This window comes from Typopeltis vanoorti, chromosome 5, assembly GCF_054136105.1.
Source record: "Typopeltis vanoorti isolate ZY-2024b chromosome 5, IOZ_Tvanoo_1.0, whole genome shotgun sequence".
Classification (NCBI taxonomy): Eukaryota; Metazoa; Arthropoda; class Arachnida; order Uropygi; family Thelyphonidae; genus Typopeltis; species Typopeltis vanoorti.
In genome coordinates this window covers 76,074,763-76,089,679 of record NC_143553.1, presented here as the reverse complement: position 1 = coordinate 76,089,679, position 14,917 = coordinate 76,074,763, and the positions used below count along the sequence as shown (strand labels likewise).

Sequence of the window (14,917 nt, the reverse complement as noted above, 5' to 3'; positions counted from 1 at the left end):
CAATAAAAAGACAAAGACAATGAAAATAGGCAGAATCATTGAAAATGTCAACTGTGTTCTGAATGGAGAACCTGTGGAACAAGTAAAACATTTCAGCTACTTAGGCACAATTTTTACTGAAGATGGTAAACTAAATATAGAAATAGACAACAGAATCAGCAAAGCTGGTATCGTGGGAAGTCAATTGAATAAATTCATATGGAATAAGAAAGAAATTAGTCGGAACACTAAATTAGCTGTATACAAGACTGTGTTCAAACCAATTTTAACTTATGGATCTGAGAGCTGGGTCAGAAGTAAAACACTTGACCAAAGACTAGAGACCGCAGATATGAGAGTCCTGAGAAAGATTAGAGGCGTGAACAGATGGCATCAATGGCAATATCATATTAAAAATGAGGATATTAGGAAAGAACTTGACATTGTCAGCATCCAGGAATGCGTTAGCAGAGCTAATCTCAGATGGTATGGTCACTTAAATAGAATGGGAGAGGAAAGATTAGCAAAACAAGTGTTCTCTGCCAGGTTGGCAGGAAAACGACCCAGAGGAAGACCAAGATATAGGTGGATTGATATGGTACAAAGTGCCTTAGACGATAGAAATATAAGATCTGATGATGTTGGAGTCTTGACAAGTAACAGACTGATTTGGAGGAAAATTGTAGATAGGAAGTTAGTAATGATGTAATTTTTTCATGTAGTACTGTCATATCCTGTACACCCCTTGAGGGTACATGGCAGGAATTTGATGATGATGATGATGATGATAAATATTGTGTTTATAATGGTCCTAAAAAAAAAAAAAAAAAAAAAAAAAAAGAGGTAAAGATGTAATAAAGACATGGGATAGTTACTAGAATTAGAATATTTTTTTATGTAAAAAGCTATTTATAATTTATTATTTTCAAATGTAACCTCCACCTTGTCGAATTTGGTTAACATACTTTGTATTTTATCATGAAGAAGGCAAAAATAAATAACAGATATATTTTTGTTTCTTATAGCAAAGGATACTTAGAAATTCAGCTTTTAGAAGCAGACCAAAGAGGAGCAACAGGTTTACTAACAAGACGAAGGCGAGAAGCAGAGGCAGGTAGAAAAAAATTTGTATTAACAAATTTTAATGTTAAATACTTGTAGAGATTTTTACTGGGCTGGACAGAATGCTTTATTTGACAAGAATTTTTTTATTTTATTTTTTACCCTAAACATACTCGCATAATAGCTTACAGATGAATTACTTTAATGAACGTTTTTTTTTTTTTTTTTTTTTTTTTTGTATAACAAGAGCTGTTGACCTCACCACAATTTCCCATATTTGTTTACAAGAATGGAATTCATTTGCTGCCATATGGGTGACAAGCATATAATGCTTTTATCATGGTGAGAGAGAGAGAAAGAGATACCTTTTGGATATGAATGGTATGAAAACAGTACTGTTGTTGTTATGTGCAAACTCTTTCTGGTATACACTTGGGTAAAATGTAGATGAAGACAGAGTACATTTTGTCAGTATAATAAGTTTTTATAAGTATCACAGATAGTTAGAGATATAAACCAAGACTTGATTGATGGGAATGGAAATCATTATAGAGGACAGCATGGTTTCTTGATGGGAGGTTTTGTTTCAGCAACCTACTTATATTTTATAATATGGAGACAACTGCAATGGGTGAAAGATATGTATGCTTATATAATGATTTATCTAGATTTTGCAAATGCAATTCAATGAAGTACTGTATGACAGATTACTGTTGAAATTTAGACAATGGATAGCCATTTGGTAGCATAAATGCAGGAATCCAAACAAGTTAGTGTGAGGGATAATGTTTCTTCCAAGAAGGGTAATAACAAGTGATATACTAGAGGATTCTATTCTGGAATCATTGTTGTTTAATATGTATATATATATTGATGAAGCAACAATATATAAATTAAACAACAATCCCAGAACAGAACCCTGTATTATTTAATTTGAAAGTTGTTGTTTTATAAATATATAACTTAAGCAGTGGTGATTCCAGCACAGAATTCCCTGTTGTTGTTGTTGTTTAAAATATATACTGATGACATAGTTAAAGTTTTGAGAGGAGATAATTCCCCAAATCAGAAGGCGCTTTGGATAGATGACTGTAAAAACCTTCAGTCATGTAAAATAATGCACTTTTGCTAGAGGAGATGGAATGAGGTGTATTTTATTGGTGGCACTACACTCCAGTAGGTAGAGTAATAGAATCTAGGGGTGTTGGTGGATAGTGAGTTGAAGTGCAAAAGCTAGAAAGGTTAAAAAATATTTTTGTATGTATTCTAACTAAGTATATATACATGTATACTAAGTATATATGCTAGGTATATCATGTGCAGATATGTAGCTTTGATTGGGGAAAAAACCTAGATTTGAATCTCACCTAAGACACAAAGAACATTTATAAGGGTTTGTTCAGCTGCAGTGGTGCACTCAAGATTTAATCTTGTGGGGGGGGTCGAGTTGAGTAGACGATTTGAGAACACACACCACGCATTGCATACGATCTATGACTGAGCATCTGCAGTGATCGCCAATACATGATACCCGTGATCTCTAGCCCAGCTCAGGCAAACAAAGTATCGCCTGAGCACTACTTTGTTCGCCTTGCGTTCACAACAGCCGTGATTCCCAAGAGCCAGAGGGTATTCCCACCTTATGTGAATGCTAATTCATAAGTAGTATAGAAATAGCAGACACGACACAACATAAATAAAAAAAATGAATTTTAATTAGGAAAAGATTTTTGGAAAATTTTCTAGTCTTTTTTTTTTCTCCTTTTTCTGTTTGGAGGGGGACCAGGGCCCCTTGGACCCCCTCCCTGGGTGCACCAATGTTCAGCTGAATGTAAGTTAGCCGTCTCATATAGAGGATTTCTTTCCAGAAATGTGGATTTTTCATTTCACAAAACAAGCAAATTACAGACAGAATATGTTGGCCTCATAGCCTTAGTCATTTGATATTTGGTGATAAGGAAACACTACTATGAGATGTCAAACATTTAAGTCCTGTATTAATTCCACTTGTTTGGTAGTAATTGGGTGACAGGTAACAAGACAACAAGACAGGTGGGAAACAGCTGTCTAAGCAACAGGATAGATGGATGACAGTCAGCTGGGTGACAGGACAGATGGACAACAGCCAAATGGAAGACAGGTTTACTGGGAACACCCCAGTTAGGTCAAAACTTTTTAAGCCTTGACAAAACTGGCTTGTTTCTTAAATAAAACTGTTAGCTGTCCATGTTAGGTCCAAGTTTCAAAAGACTTTATGAAACATAAAATAAAATTTTTCTGATGAAATAAGATACAATAATTATAAAATGTCCAAGTTAGGTCCAAGTTCAATAAGACTTCCTTGCACACAAAATAAATTATTATATGATAAAAAGAAGATTAAGTCATTATAAAATATCCAACCTCATGCTGCTCCCTTCGTATTTCATCCAGCAGTGACAACATAGACGTTCTCCTCTTATTCACCATTTTGTTAAGTTTATCAGCCTACCATGAGTGTTCTGGCTTTGTCTGTGGTGTAATGCTATATTGCTAAACATGTTCAATTTTTGTTCTTTCATCCCAATTGGTTATTGTGATGGAAGTACGTATCTTCTAGCACATGCAAGGCATCCAGGTATATAAGATTTATTTATATAATCTGTAACATCCTCAAGTTTTATGAAATTGTCACTGTTTTCATCATCAGCTGATCATCAATAGTTCAACAGGTAATGGAACAAAAGACAGTCCTATGCCAATCAGTATCCATTGCTTTAATGCCCTGTTGGCTCTGAAGCCCAGTTTCTTTAACTTTCTGGTATATTGACTGTGAAACAGGCAGAGTAAAAATATCTGAGTATGTGGAAACACATTATGACAAGTACTTATATATCTGAGTATGTGGAAACACATTATGACAAGTACTTATAGTGACTTTCTTTTCCAACTGTGCCCAATTTGATGGTGGTCATGTTTGTACTATAAGTCATGGAACATGCCATAGAAAGGGCCCATCTTTGTGAAACAACTGCATACGTTTTTTAACATCACCATATTTTTTTTTATTAGCTATGAAAAACCACATTATGTAAATGCCTTCTATTTTCGGCTTCACAAAGATGGGTCTTTTCTATGGAATGTTCCATGATTTATGGGCCACCCTGTATGTTTGGAATTTACATTTCTCTTGCTTGTTAAAGCTTTTGTGAAATGTTCAAGTACTGTAATTCTCTTCTCATTTATTCTGCATGAAGACATGTACAAGAGGGAACACCATCCTGACACTTGTCCGTGCACTGTCCAAAGCTGGTAAAACATGTTTGGCACTATTTGGAAGTTTTCATCAATATACCACACATTTGAGCAAACAAGTAATGGTGATTGTCATTATTATTATTATTATTATTGTTCAGGCCTCCATAGAGTCAACAATAGCAAATATAATTATTTCACTTTGAGTGTCTCCTCCATAGTTGTCATTTATGTTATTGTTATGTAAAAGTAAAGCAGGCCAGCAGATAATAGGAGATGTATTGGAAGGGGTATCTGTAGTTGGCTGTCACTCATCTGCCTTGTCACTCAGTTGGCTGTCACCCACTTGTTGGCTGTTGCTCAGTTATCTTGTCACCTAGTTGGCTGTCACTGTTTATTGAACAATTATAGTTTAAACCATGTAAAATTTATACTGGATTGAAATGCTTGGCATTATTCCCCATTCACAGAAGCCTCAGAATCAAGATTAGTGACACACACACACACACACACATAGAGAGAGAGAAGGGGGGGGTCCAGATATATAAGTGACTAAGACCATGTCAGAGCTATGGAATGTTAAGAACAAGCACAGGTTAAGAGAATCTACTGTGCAGAGCTTGGCAGTTTGGAGGAGAAGAGAATAGGATATAATTAAAGCATATAAATTCACTCAGCTAACACTGTATAGGATAATAAACAGCGGGAGAATAAGAGGTCATTCTGGAAACTGTATAAGGCAAAAGAGTAAGGAAATGAAAAACAGATATTTTGCATAGGTGAATTGAGGGGAATACATTGTCAGAACTAAGTGGTGAATGCTATACTGCTAAACATGTTCAAGGCATGGTATTATATGTGTTATGTCTTCTAGAAAGTTAGGCCTGTCACGTTGATTTTTGTGACTTTATGGAGTCCTAGAAGTAATACTGTTTAAAATGCTTATTTTAGTTCTAGGTAATACAGTAGTGTATTATGGATTATGAATATAGTGACTGTTCTGCACTGGTTGGTGACAGTGATCATGGTGTACTGTCTTGAGAAGTAACTAGGTATGGGTAATTTCATTTAGAAAAGGTTGTGTGAACTTCAAAGCAGGAAATTATGACCAACCGAGAAGAATACTAGGTTTGATCACACATGGTATCAGTTGCTAGTTGGAAGGGATTATAGGCTGTGCATAGGAAGTATTTAAAAAATACATTAATGATGCAATTTTGGAATGTGTCCATAGAGTTTGAAGAATAAACAGGGTAGAAGTTAAATAGATGCAGCTTATTAAGCAAAAATTCTTCAGAAAAAGATGATGTGGAAGGAATATCATGTCCATAAGGATGATGTTACTTATGACAACTATAAGGCATATGCCAGAACTATTGCACGGAAAGCTAAGTGTGAGTATGAAAAGAAGGTGGCTCCACAAGCTAGAGGCAATTCAAAACAGTGCGCATCTACAGTGACTCAAAATCTGCACTTGAAGCATTAAAAATGGAAAAACAAAATTCGCACAGGAAATTTGCTAACAACTTTAAATTTGAAAAATAAGAACTGTACACTGCAATGGCTACCAGCCCATGTAAATATTGAGGGCAACGAGAGAGCAGAAGCAGACAGACTAGCCAAAGAAACAAGATACTTACCTCAAAAATTACATCCATTATCACTAACTGATGCTAACTCTTGTTAGTGCCAAAAATAAGATTGGTAAAACTACCAAGAAGAAGAATGAAATCAGTGAAATTAATGAAAATAGAGAAATAATCACAATTATCACCAGACTAAGGACAGAACATTTTAAAGGCGTGAAAATTTAGCCAGACGGTACTAGAAGCTATGAAATATGCAAGAACTGTTAAGGAGTTGAACTAACACCTGCCCATATCTATTCTTGTCCAGCAATTGAGAACTAGACAAGAATAGATATGGGCAGGTGTTAGTTCAGAATAGATACTCTACAGAATGACAAGAACCATAATAGAAAAGCTCTACTCCATCAAAGTTCAACAGATTACCAAAGTGATTCTACAGGCCCATTGTCATATCTAGAAGCTCTTCAACAGACTCAACAACAACAACAAAAGAAATAATAAATGTGAAAGAGTAACTCTTGTCAAATTGTGGCAGATGCAAAAAAGATTGTTCAACTAATGAGTGCTTATTTTAGTAAAAGCTATCAATCGTGTATGTAACATAGAGCTCAATATTACCTCTACACTGGAGGAAGAAACCCAGGTGCATGAGGAGGGGGGGTACTAGAGTTGTTGCATTAACTAAATATGAATTCAACAAATAGAAACTGATGGGATATCTACAGATACTAATAGAGTGTTCACCTGAACTGACTGTATAATTTAAGCCTCAGCACATGGACAATTCCACAGTTGTGGAAAGGATTATTCCATTTCAAAAGTGTGCTGCAAAGATTGACGTGTCTAACTATGGACTTATCAGTCTCTGGAGTGGTGTTGAAGATTTTGGAAAGTTGTTAACAGATCGTATACAGAAATTGGGTTTACAGAGAATCTATAATTTAGAATGAACAGCATGGGTTTACTAAGAGAATGTCATGTTTGAATAATTTGCTCACATTTTATAATAAGGTGACAGCTGAATTAGTTGAATTCCTTTGACCATTTAATCATGATTTCCTTTATGGTCATTTTGAACTGGGCTCATTTGTCCCAGTTCCAAGTGATATTTTTTTATTCATCAGAGGGCTTTAATTTTGTCAGAAAAGGTTGATGGGAGGCTAGGTGAGAGCCTATTTCAAGGAGATGTATATCTTATCTATTCTTGTATCGACACCTCCAGTTAAACTACTAGGTATAAATGTTGTGATGATTAATGTGCCCTAACTGGACTCTGTTTAGACAAGAGTACCCCATTCTTCTGTTCTAGAGTTTTCTCCTGATCTTATCAAACTGCAGATCTTCAATGCAGCTCCAGTCTCCTACAACTGTGATGTCTTGAGCACCGTATAAGTAAGGCTGCATGGTTAGAAAGAAGGTCAATCTATCTGCTTTCCTAGTCGGACATATATAATGAGTTTGATGGTAGTGCCTTGATTTTTCCAGTTTATACTGAGTATTTAGCCTTGAACATCTTTTTGAACATTGTGAAAGTTCTGAGGTGGGGGGGATTAAAATTCCTACTCCAGCCTAATGTTAGCTTCTGAAACTCTGAAAGGACAGAACAGGTACCTGTTCTCAAAATTTTTGATGTCTTGGTACCATTTTGTAGCTCAGCATCATTTCCTATACAGTCTGCTGTGTGTTTTGATTCCGAAGTTCTCCATAAATTTAATGTAGCAATGCTTAAAGGAGGTTGCATAATTTAGTATGAGGATAGGTCTCTAAGTGCCTGCAAATATCCCACACTAAACAGAAAGTAGTGCCAGTAAGAAATCCCATACTAAGACAATTTTAGTGCCAGCAAAGTAATCCTGCACTGTCTGTCTGACAGTGCCAAGAAGAGGGGAAAAAATATCCCACACAAGACTTGCTTGCAAAGAAATCCTGCTCAAAAAATTCAGCCAGAAAAATTAAAGGAGATGAAATAAACTACTAGGAAAATTAGATCTCCCCTCTGCATGGAAAGAGCTGGTGGAAGTGAAAGTCAACATACAAAGACTAGATGACCATGTAGGTAGGATGGATCTTGGCCATAGCCAGAGGATTGCAAAGAACACAAGAGGTGCCTAGTCTGTGGCCTCACAAATGCAGCAAAATTAAAGGAAATAATCAAGTTACCATGCCCGAGGGAGATCTTCAAGGAGAGCAGGAAGGAAACGCTAAGCAACTTATGCTGTCATGGAGACAAGAATTATCACAGGAAGTACAATCAAGCTTTGTTTAAGTGTGGGGCTGCTACAAAAAAATAGAGCCATCCCTTAGGTCACCCTAAGTTCAATGAGTGACCCAAAGGATTATTTGACTTATTACTCATATCCCAGAGAAAAGCATACACTGAAGCAGCTCCAACAAAGATTATGCCAGTAGACTGTTTAAGTACAGGCCTTCTCCAAAAACGAAGGCAGTTCCTCAGATCACCCAGTCAGACTCAGCAGTGGTTCTACTCAGTCACAGGCCCACCCTAACACTAAGCAGAACTGTTCAGATCCCAGAGAAAAGCATTTGCTAAAGCAGCCCCACATTGTGGGTATCACTTCAACAAATTCCCTATAACCTGTCAGTAGAAGCCAGACCCTGAAGATATACCAAAGTTGAAGTAATATAGAATTCATATATTTACCATATACAAGTGGTGAAAATTATCACTTTCTTGTTAAAATAGTCTAAATCAGAGAAAGATGTTGAAAGTTTTTTCACTTGATTATACTACAAATTAAGGATGTCATGAAATTATATTCTTGGCATCTTTATATTATAGCAAAGTTTGCACATGAAGTATCTTCATTATCTATACTTGTATATAGATGCTAATGACTTCACACCAGTTGTTTTATTATCCCATAATGCAAAGCCCAGTCCTTTAACTTAAATAACTTAAATGTTAATTAACTTAAATATATGAGTGATATTCACTTTTAATATGATTGCCTCCCTAAAAAGCATGACATAAATCTGTGGACTCCCTCATGATTATATGTGTGCATGTTTTGTATGTTTTTTTTTATGTCTGTATATTAGGCTGTCAATGTATTAATTTCATTGCTTTGGTTGCTTGGAGATGAAGCAGTAAAGAGGATTCAGAGGTAGATGACCAAGATGGTGACAAAAGTGTAGAATGTTTACTATAGGAATAGACTGAAGATTTGTGGATATAAAAATTGATTGATAGGCAGGAAATAGGAGAAATGACAAAAACATATAAGTTCCTATCGTATACTCTGTAGTTTTATAGAATTAATGCAGAAGAATTTTTTCAGAACATGACAAGAAAGGAGAGAATAAAAGCTCAAAAGATCACCTCCTGGCAGTTATGCAAGAGTGTGGTTAGCAAGGATGTGATAATTATATTTTCTTTTTTATTCATCAAATAAGTGGGACAGCAACCTGTTCCACTTATTTCATTTTTTGGTGAGTGATTCATGGTAGTCATGAATTCTTTGTCAGTGAATGAGTTTAAGAATACAATAGGTATTGTGTAAATAATGGTTCCTGTAGAAAATCTGTGCTAAGTTTTTTTTTAACTTCATAGAGATGCCTGTGTAATGATAACATTCTGGTGTATATACCTAGGCATTTGTCGTTAAATTGCATATTAAACATTTATCCATGATAGATAAAACTTTTTTAAAAATTAATTTATTATGTAGATAAAATCTGCCATGAAAACAGAACAGTAACATCTCTTATTGGTGAAATAAGTAGTCCAGGATATCCAAAGACTTATCCTAGCAATCTCAACTGTCAATGGCATTTAACTGCAGAAGATGACAAAAATATCATAGTGAAGATTGTTTCTTTTAATGTGGAAGCTGATCGGAAGTGTGAGTAAGTATATTTGTTGAAAATTTTTGCACTTGGTTATACTCAAAATTAAAGATACCAAGAAATGATATTCTTGGTTTAATCCTTTATCTAAGTGTAAGCAAACAATGTTTGCACGTGAGGTATCTTAACTAGGCTAATAACTTCACATCAGTTTCTTTAGTATTCCATAATGCAAAGCTCATATCCTTTCAGACATGTATAATGCTATGCATTATGGGAAGGAAACTATCCAGACCAGTTTCAACCTTTCTTCTAATTATTATTATCTCAAGACCCCCCCCATGGAATCACAAATTTAGGGGGGTTACTTTGTCATACACACAGCTCATCACACCATGCCTTAAACACGTTTACATTCTCTGTAGATACCATGCTCTCAGGCAGTGCATTCCAACATTTACAACACTCTATGCAGAAAACCTGCTTCTCACTCCCCTAACCCCCCCATCCCCCTTATATAGCTTATAGGGATGACTGTTTGTTCTTTCCCCATCTCCCATCATTTTATAAAAACCTCTTCATCATTAATGCATAATAACAACTCCTTAATAACTTGTGCGTTTTTATCATATTGCTCCTCTTCCACTAAATCCACTAAACTCTGCAAACTGCATCATCTTAACCTTTCTTCATATTCAACATTCCAGAGATCAGAAACTATTTTGATCAGTTGCCTCTAGATCATCTCCAATGTCTCTTCATCCTTTTGTGCACAGTAGTCCATATATGGCCTAATCAGAGTCTTATACAATTGAACCAGAATCTCCTTACCTCTACAAGTCATTGTCCTTCCCATCATTCCCAGAATTCATTGTGTTGTCCTCACACTTTTGGCAATATCTCCTCTAAATTTCAGATCCTTATCCACCATCATGCCAAGATCTCTTATTTCCTCCATCTCCAACAATATATCCCCACCAAGAGTAAATTCTACATACCATCTTCACTTTTCAAATTTTAAAACCTTACATTTTGCAACATTGAACTGTAATCTCCACAAATGGCTAATTTATTTATACATTTCCTGGTCACTACCCTCCACATTACCAGGTCTATAACAATATCCAACAAGATATTTCATTCTATTCACCTCTATCTCATGCCATACTGCCTCGAAACCATTACCACTATTTCACCTTTGCATTTCTACCTTGTGCGGACATAACTCTTTTTCTGTCATCATTAGCACTCCACCTCCCTTTTTATCTATTCTGTCTTCACGAAATACATCATAACCTTCCATCTCTGTTCATGTCAGGATGCCATCCTCATCCAACCATGTCTCACTTATGCCAACTATTTTTGGATGAACAAATTCAATCAATGCAACTATTTCATTTTCCTTGTTTCTGATGCTTTTGGCATTTGTATACAAACATAACAGTTCATTCCTGAATCTATAACAAGTTTCACTGACACCACTTATTAGATGTGACTTTTCTATACCTTCCTCAAGCCATTTCTTTTTCTCCTTACTCATCCCAGAACCCTCTTCAAATCCAACTATTGTCCCCTACATCCCAAGTCATCCCCTTTCCTTTGTTTGCTTACACACCCATTCACATCCTCTTGGAGTATCAACATTTCTGACGCTGTGTTCCCCTGTCCACCCTGAGTCTCCCTGCTGTTTTTCTGTTTGTCTTGCACACTAGTTCTCTCGTTAACTACAATGTTAGAGCAAAACTTAAGTTTAATATAAACCAAAATGAACACTCAATGTTTCGACCTTCATATCAAGGTCATTATCTGGAGCATACACATATATATATACAGAGAAACAAGCTGCACTGCAATCTACATGGTTTGCTAAATTTACTGACCAACCGTTACAACAATTATTGGCCAAATTGAAGCCTTTGGCTCTTCACATATCTAATAATTTATTAGAGCACCTCACGGCAATACTTGTAGAAGGGGTACAAGTTCTGTTCGCTACAAACTTGATATTAACTGGTCTGGCTACTCACTGATGAGACCTCAATAAAGGTCGAAACCGGTCTGGGTAGTGACCTTCTCTCATAATGTGAACAAAAATTACAGTTCCTAGGAGCTAAGTTCACATTATGGGCAAATATCAAGAATAGTGATCGTAGCTCGCTCCACTTCTACCACGAGTTGCCCCAGCTTGCACTACCCTTTGGGATCAGTGCTGCAGTATCCAGGTATTTGCTTACGCTTGGAATCGCCGAACTTTATATAGTTTCTACTATATTCGGCATGAAACTCTTTGAGTTTCTTATTCGGCTAAGAAACTATATGGGATGTAATATCCCTTAACTTAAACAAGTTATATGTCGCCGAATTGAAGCCTTTGGCTCTTCACATATCTAATAATTTATTAGAGCACCTCACGGCAATACTCGTAGAAGGGGTACAAGTTCTGTTCGCTACAAACTTGATATTAACTGGTCTGGCTACTCACTGATGAGACCTCAATAAAGGTCGAAACCGGTCTGGGTAGTGACCTTCTCTCATAATGTGAACAAAAATTACAGTTCCTAGGAGCTAAGTTCACATTATGGGCAAATATCAAGAATAGTGATCGGAGCTCACTCCACTTCTACCACGAGTTGCCCCAGCTTGCACTACCCTTTGGGATCAGTGCTGCAGTATCCAGGTATTTGCTTACGCTTGGAATCGCCGAACTTTATATAGTTTCTACTATATTCGGCATGAAACTCTTTGAGTTTCTTATTCGGCTAAGAAACTATATGGGATGTAATATCCCTTAACTTAAACAAGTTATATGTCGCCGAATTGAAGCCTTTGGCTCTTCACATATCTAATCAAACTATAGGCCTATCTGTGTGTCAGGTGTTGTGGTTAAGTTGTTGGAGAAGCTTGTGAGAACTAGGATCCAGAGTTGGGTTGACAACAATGGTATAATCTTTGATGGACAGCATGGATTTGCTAAAGGGAGGTCATGTTTTAGTAATCTACTTACTTATTACAATAAAGTGACTGCTTCCTTGGACAGAGGAGAAGGATACACAGTAATATACTTGGATTTTGCAAAAGCTTTTGATAGAGTACCTCATGATAAGTTGACAGTCAAACTAGAGCAGATGGGGTTGGATATTAGATTAGTGCATTGGATTGGAGACTGGCTATCTGATAGGTATCAACAAGTTGTGTATGGGGGTGCAATATCCAGGAAAAGGAAAGTCACTAGTGGAGTGCCTCAGGGATCTGTTTTAGGGCCATTACTATTTAACTTGTATATTAATGATATTGGCGAAGATTTGGATGGAGATATTCAGTTGTTTGCAGATGATGCAAAGTTGGGACGAACCATAAAGAGTAGTGAAGATGTTGTGGCCTTGCAAGAAGACTTGAATAAATTGAGTGATTGGGCAAGCAAATGGGGATGCGAGTTCAATGTTGCAAAATGTAAGGTTTTAAAATTTGGAAAACAAAGATGGGATGCAGAATTTATGCTTGGTGAGAATATATTGTTGGAAGTAGAGGAAATAAGAGATCTGGGAGTGATAGTGGATAAGGATCTAAAATTTAGGGGACACATCACCAAAATTGTGAAGACAACACAAAGACTTCTGGGAATGATGAGGAAGACACTGACGTGTAGAAGTAGGGAGATTCTTGTTCCATTGTATAAGGCTTTGATTAGGCCACACATGGACTATTGTGCCCAGATTTGGTCACCTGGTTTTCAGAAGGATGAAGAGATGTTGGAAAGGGTGCAAAGGTGACTGACTAAGGTAGTTTCTGACCTCTGGAATGTCGAGTATGAGGAAAGATTGAAAAGATGTAATTTGCAGAGTCTAGTGGAGAGAAGGAAGAGGGGAGATATGATAGAGACCTACAAGTTGGTAAGGGGTTGTTATAGGATCAATGGTGGAGAAGTTCTACAGAGAATAGTGGGAGATCAGGGGAGAACCAGAGGTCATACCTGGAAACTGTATAAAGAGGGTGTGAGTAGGGGAGTGAGAGGCAGGTTTTTTTCGTGCAGAGTTGTGAATGATTGGAATGCCTTGCCTGAGAGTGTGGTGTCTGCAAGGAGTTTGAATGTGTTTAAGACCCGGTATGATGAGATGTGTGTGAGATAAAAGGACCTCCTAGATGAGTCTTTGACTCCATGAGGTCTTGTTTTAATAATAATAATAATAATAATAATAATTATCCACCTAAACACGGTCTATATCACTTTTATTAACTATTGCTCTCTCTCTCCCTAGTTTTGCATCGTTTTCAGCAAACAACTGAATATCTCTCCTTAAATCTTTCTCTATTCATTGATATATAAATTAAAGAGTAGTGGCCCTAGTACAGAACCCTGAGGTATTTCACTTAACTTCATTCTCCTATATTCCACTCCACCATTTACCATGTTCTGGCTTCTGTCTGTCGAATGCCTTTGCAAAGTCCAGCAGTATTATAGCGTACCATTTCCTTTATCCATTTCCCCTATCACTTTATTATAAAATGTGAATAAATGAATAAGACAGGACCTACCCTTTACAAAACCATTTTCCCCCACTATAGGGTATCATATCCCTGTCTATTCACTGTTGGATTTTTCCTTTATCTAACTTTTCCAATACTTCAACATTCACTCCTGATATATTAATGGGTCTGTCATTTTGTATTTTTGTCTTGGAGCCACCTGTATGTAGTGGAACTATCTTCCTCTCTTTCCACTCCCTTGAACTTTGCCAGAGCTCAGACTTAGACTGAAGAACTTCATCAGAGGCAATGGCAGTTCTTTTGCACATTCACATAGCACATGGGTTGACATGACATCCAGTCCCACAGCTGTATTCACATTGATATTTTTCAATATGCTGAACATCACCTGTTCATCTACCTCAATTTTGACATGTGTCTTTGTCACATCAGCAACTGCACAATCTCTACCTGGATGATGCACCTTTGCAAAATGATCACTTAGCAACTGAAGTATTTCTTTGCCTCTGTCATCTTCCTGCCATCAGCCTTTTTTTCTCAGCTCTTGTTTTATATCTTTCCTCATCCAATTAATCCCCACTTGGTTTATTCTTCTGACCTTGGGTAATGCAGTCTGATAATACTCCTCTTAAATAATCCCTGATTACTTTCCTTGTGGCTTCTCAAGCCATGGCAATGCTCTAAGATGTCCTCTAAGTCTTTCATAATTACTAGCTTTATAGTTCAACATAAAGCCTTTCTTGACAGAGAATTCCATGTTT

General features: G+C 36.7%; 1 protein-coding gene across 4 annotated transcripts in view; it reads left to right on the top strand.

Annotated features, from left to right (window-relative positions):
- The window catches only part of LOC150106550 (mannan-binding lectin serine protease 1-like), a 202,399-nt gene that overhangs the window by 43,935 nt on the left and 143,547 nt on the right, over positions 1 to 14,917 (top strand). For 3 of the 4 annotated variants that reach the window (XM_090392524.1, XM_090392523.1, XM_090392525.1), the window contains 2 exons: positions 1,005 to 1,093; positions 9,554 to 9,731. In XM_090392524.1, coding sequence (XP_090248650.1) covers positions 1,005 to 1,093; positions 9,554 to 9,731 — 267 coding nt within the window. Of the gene's footprint in view, positions 1 to 1,004; positions 1,094 to 9,553; positions 9,732 to 14,917 lie in introns of those variants that run through there. The other variant, XM_090392526.1, reaches the window with a different exon arrangement.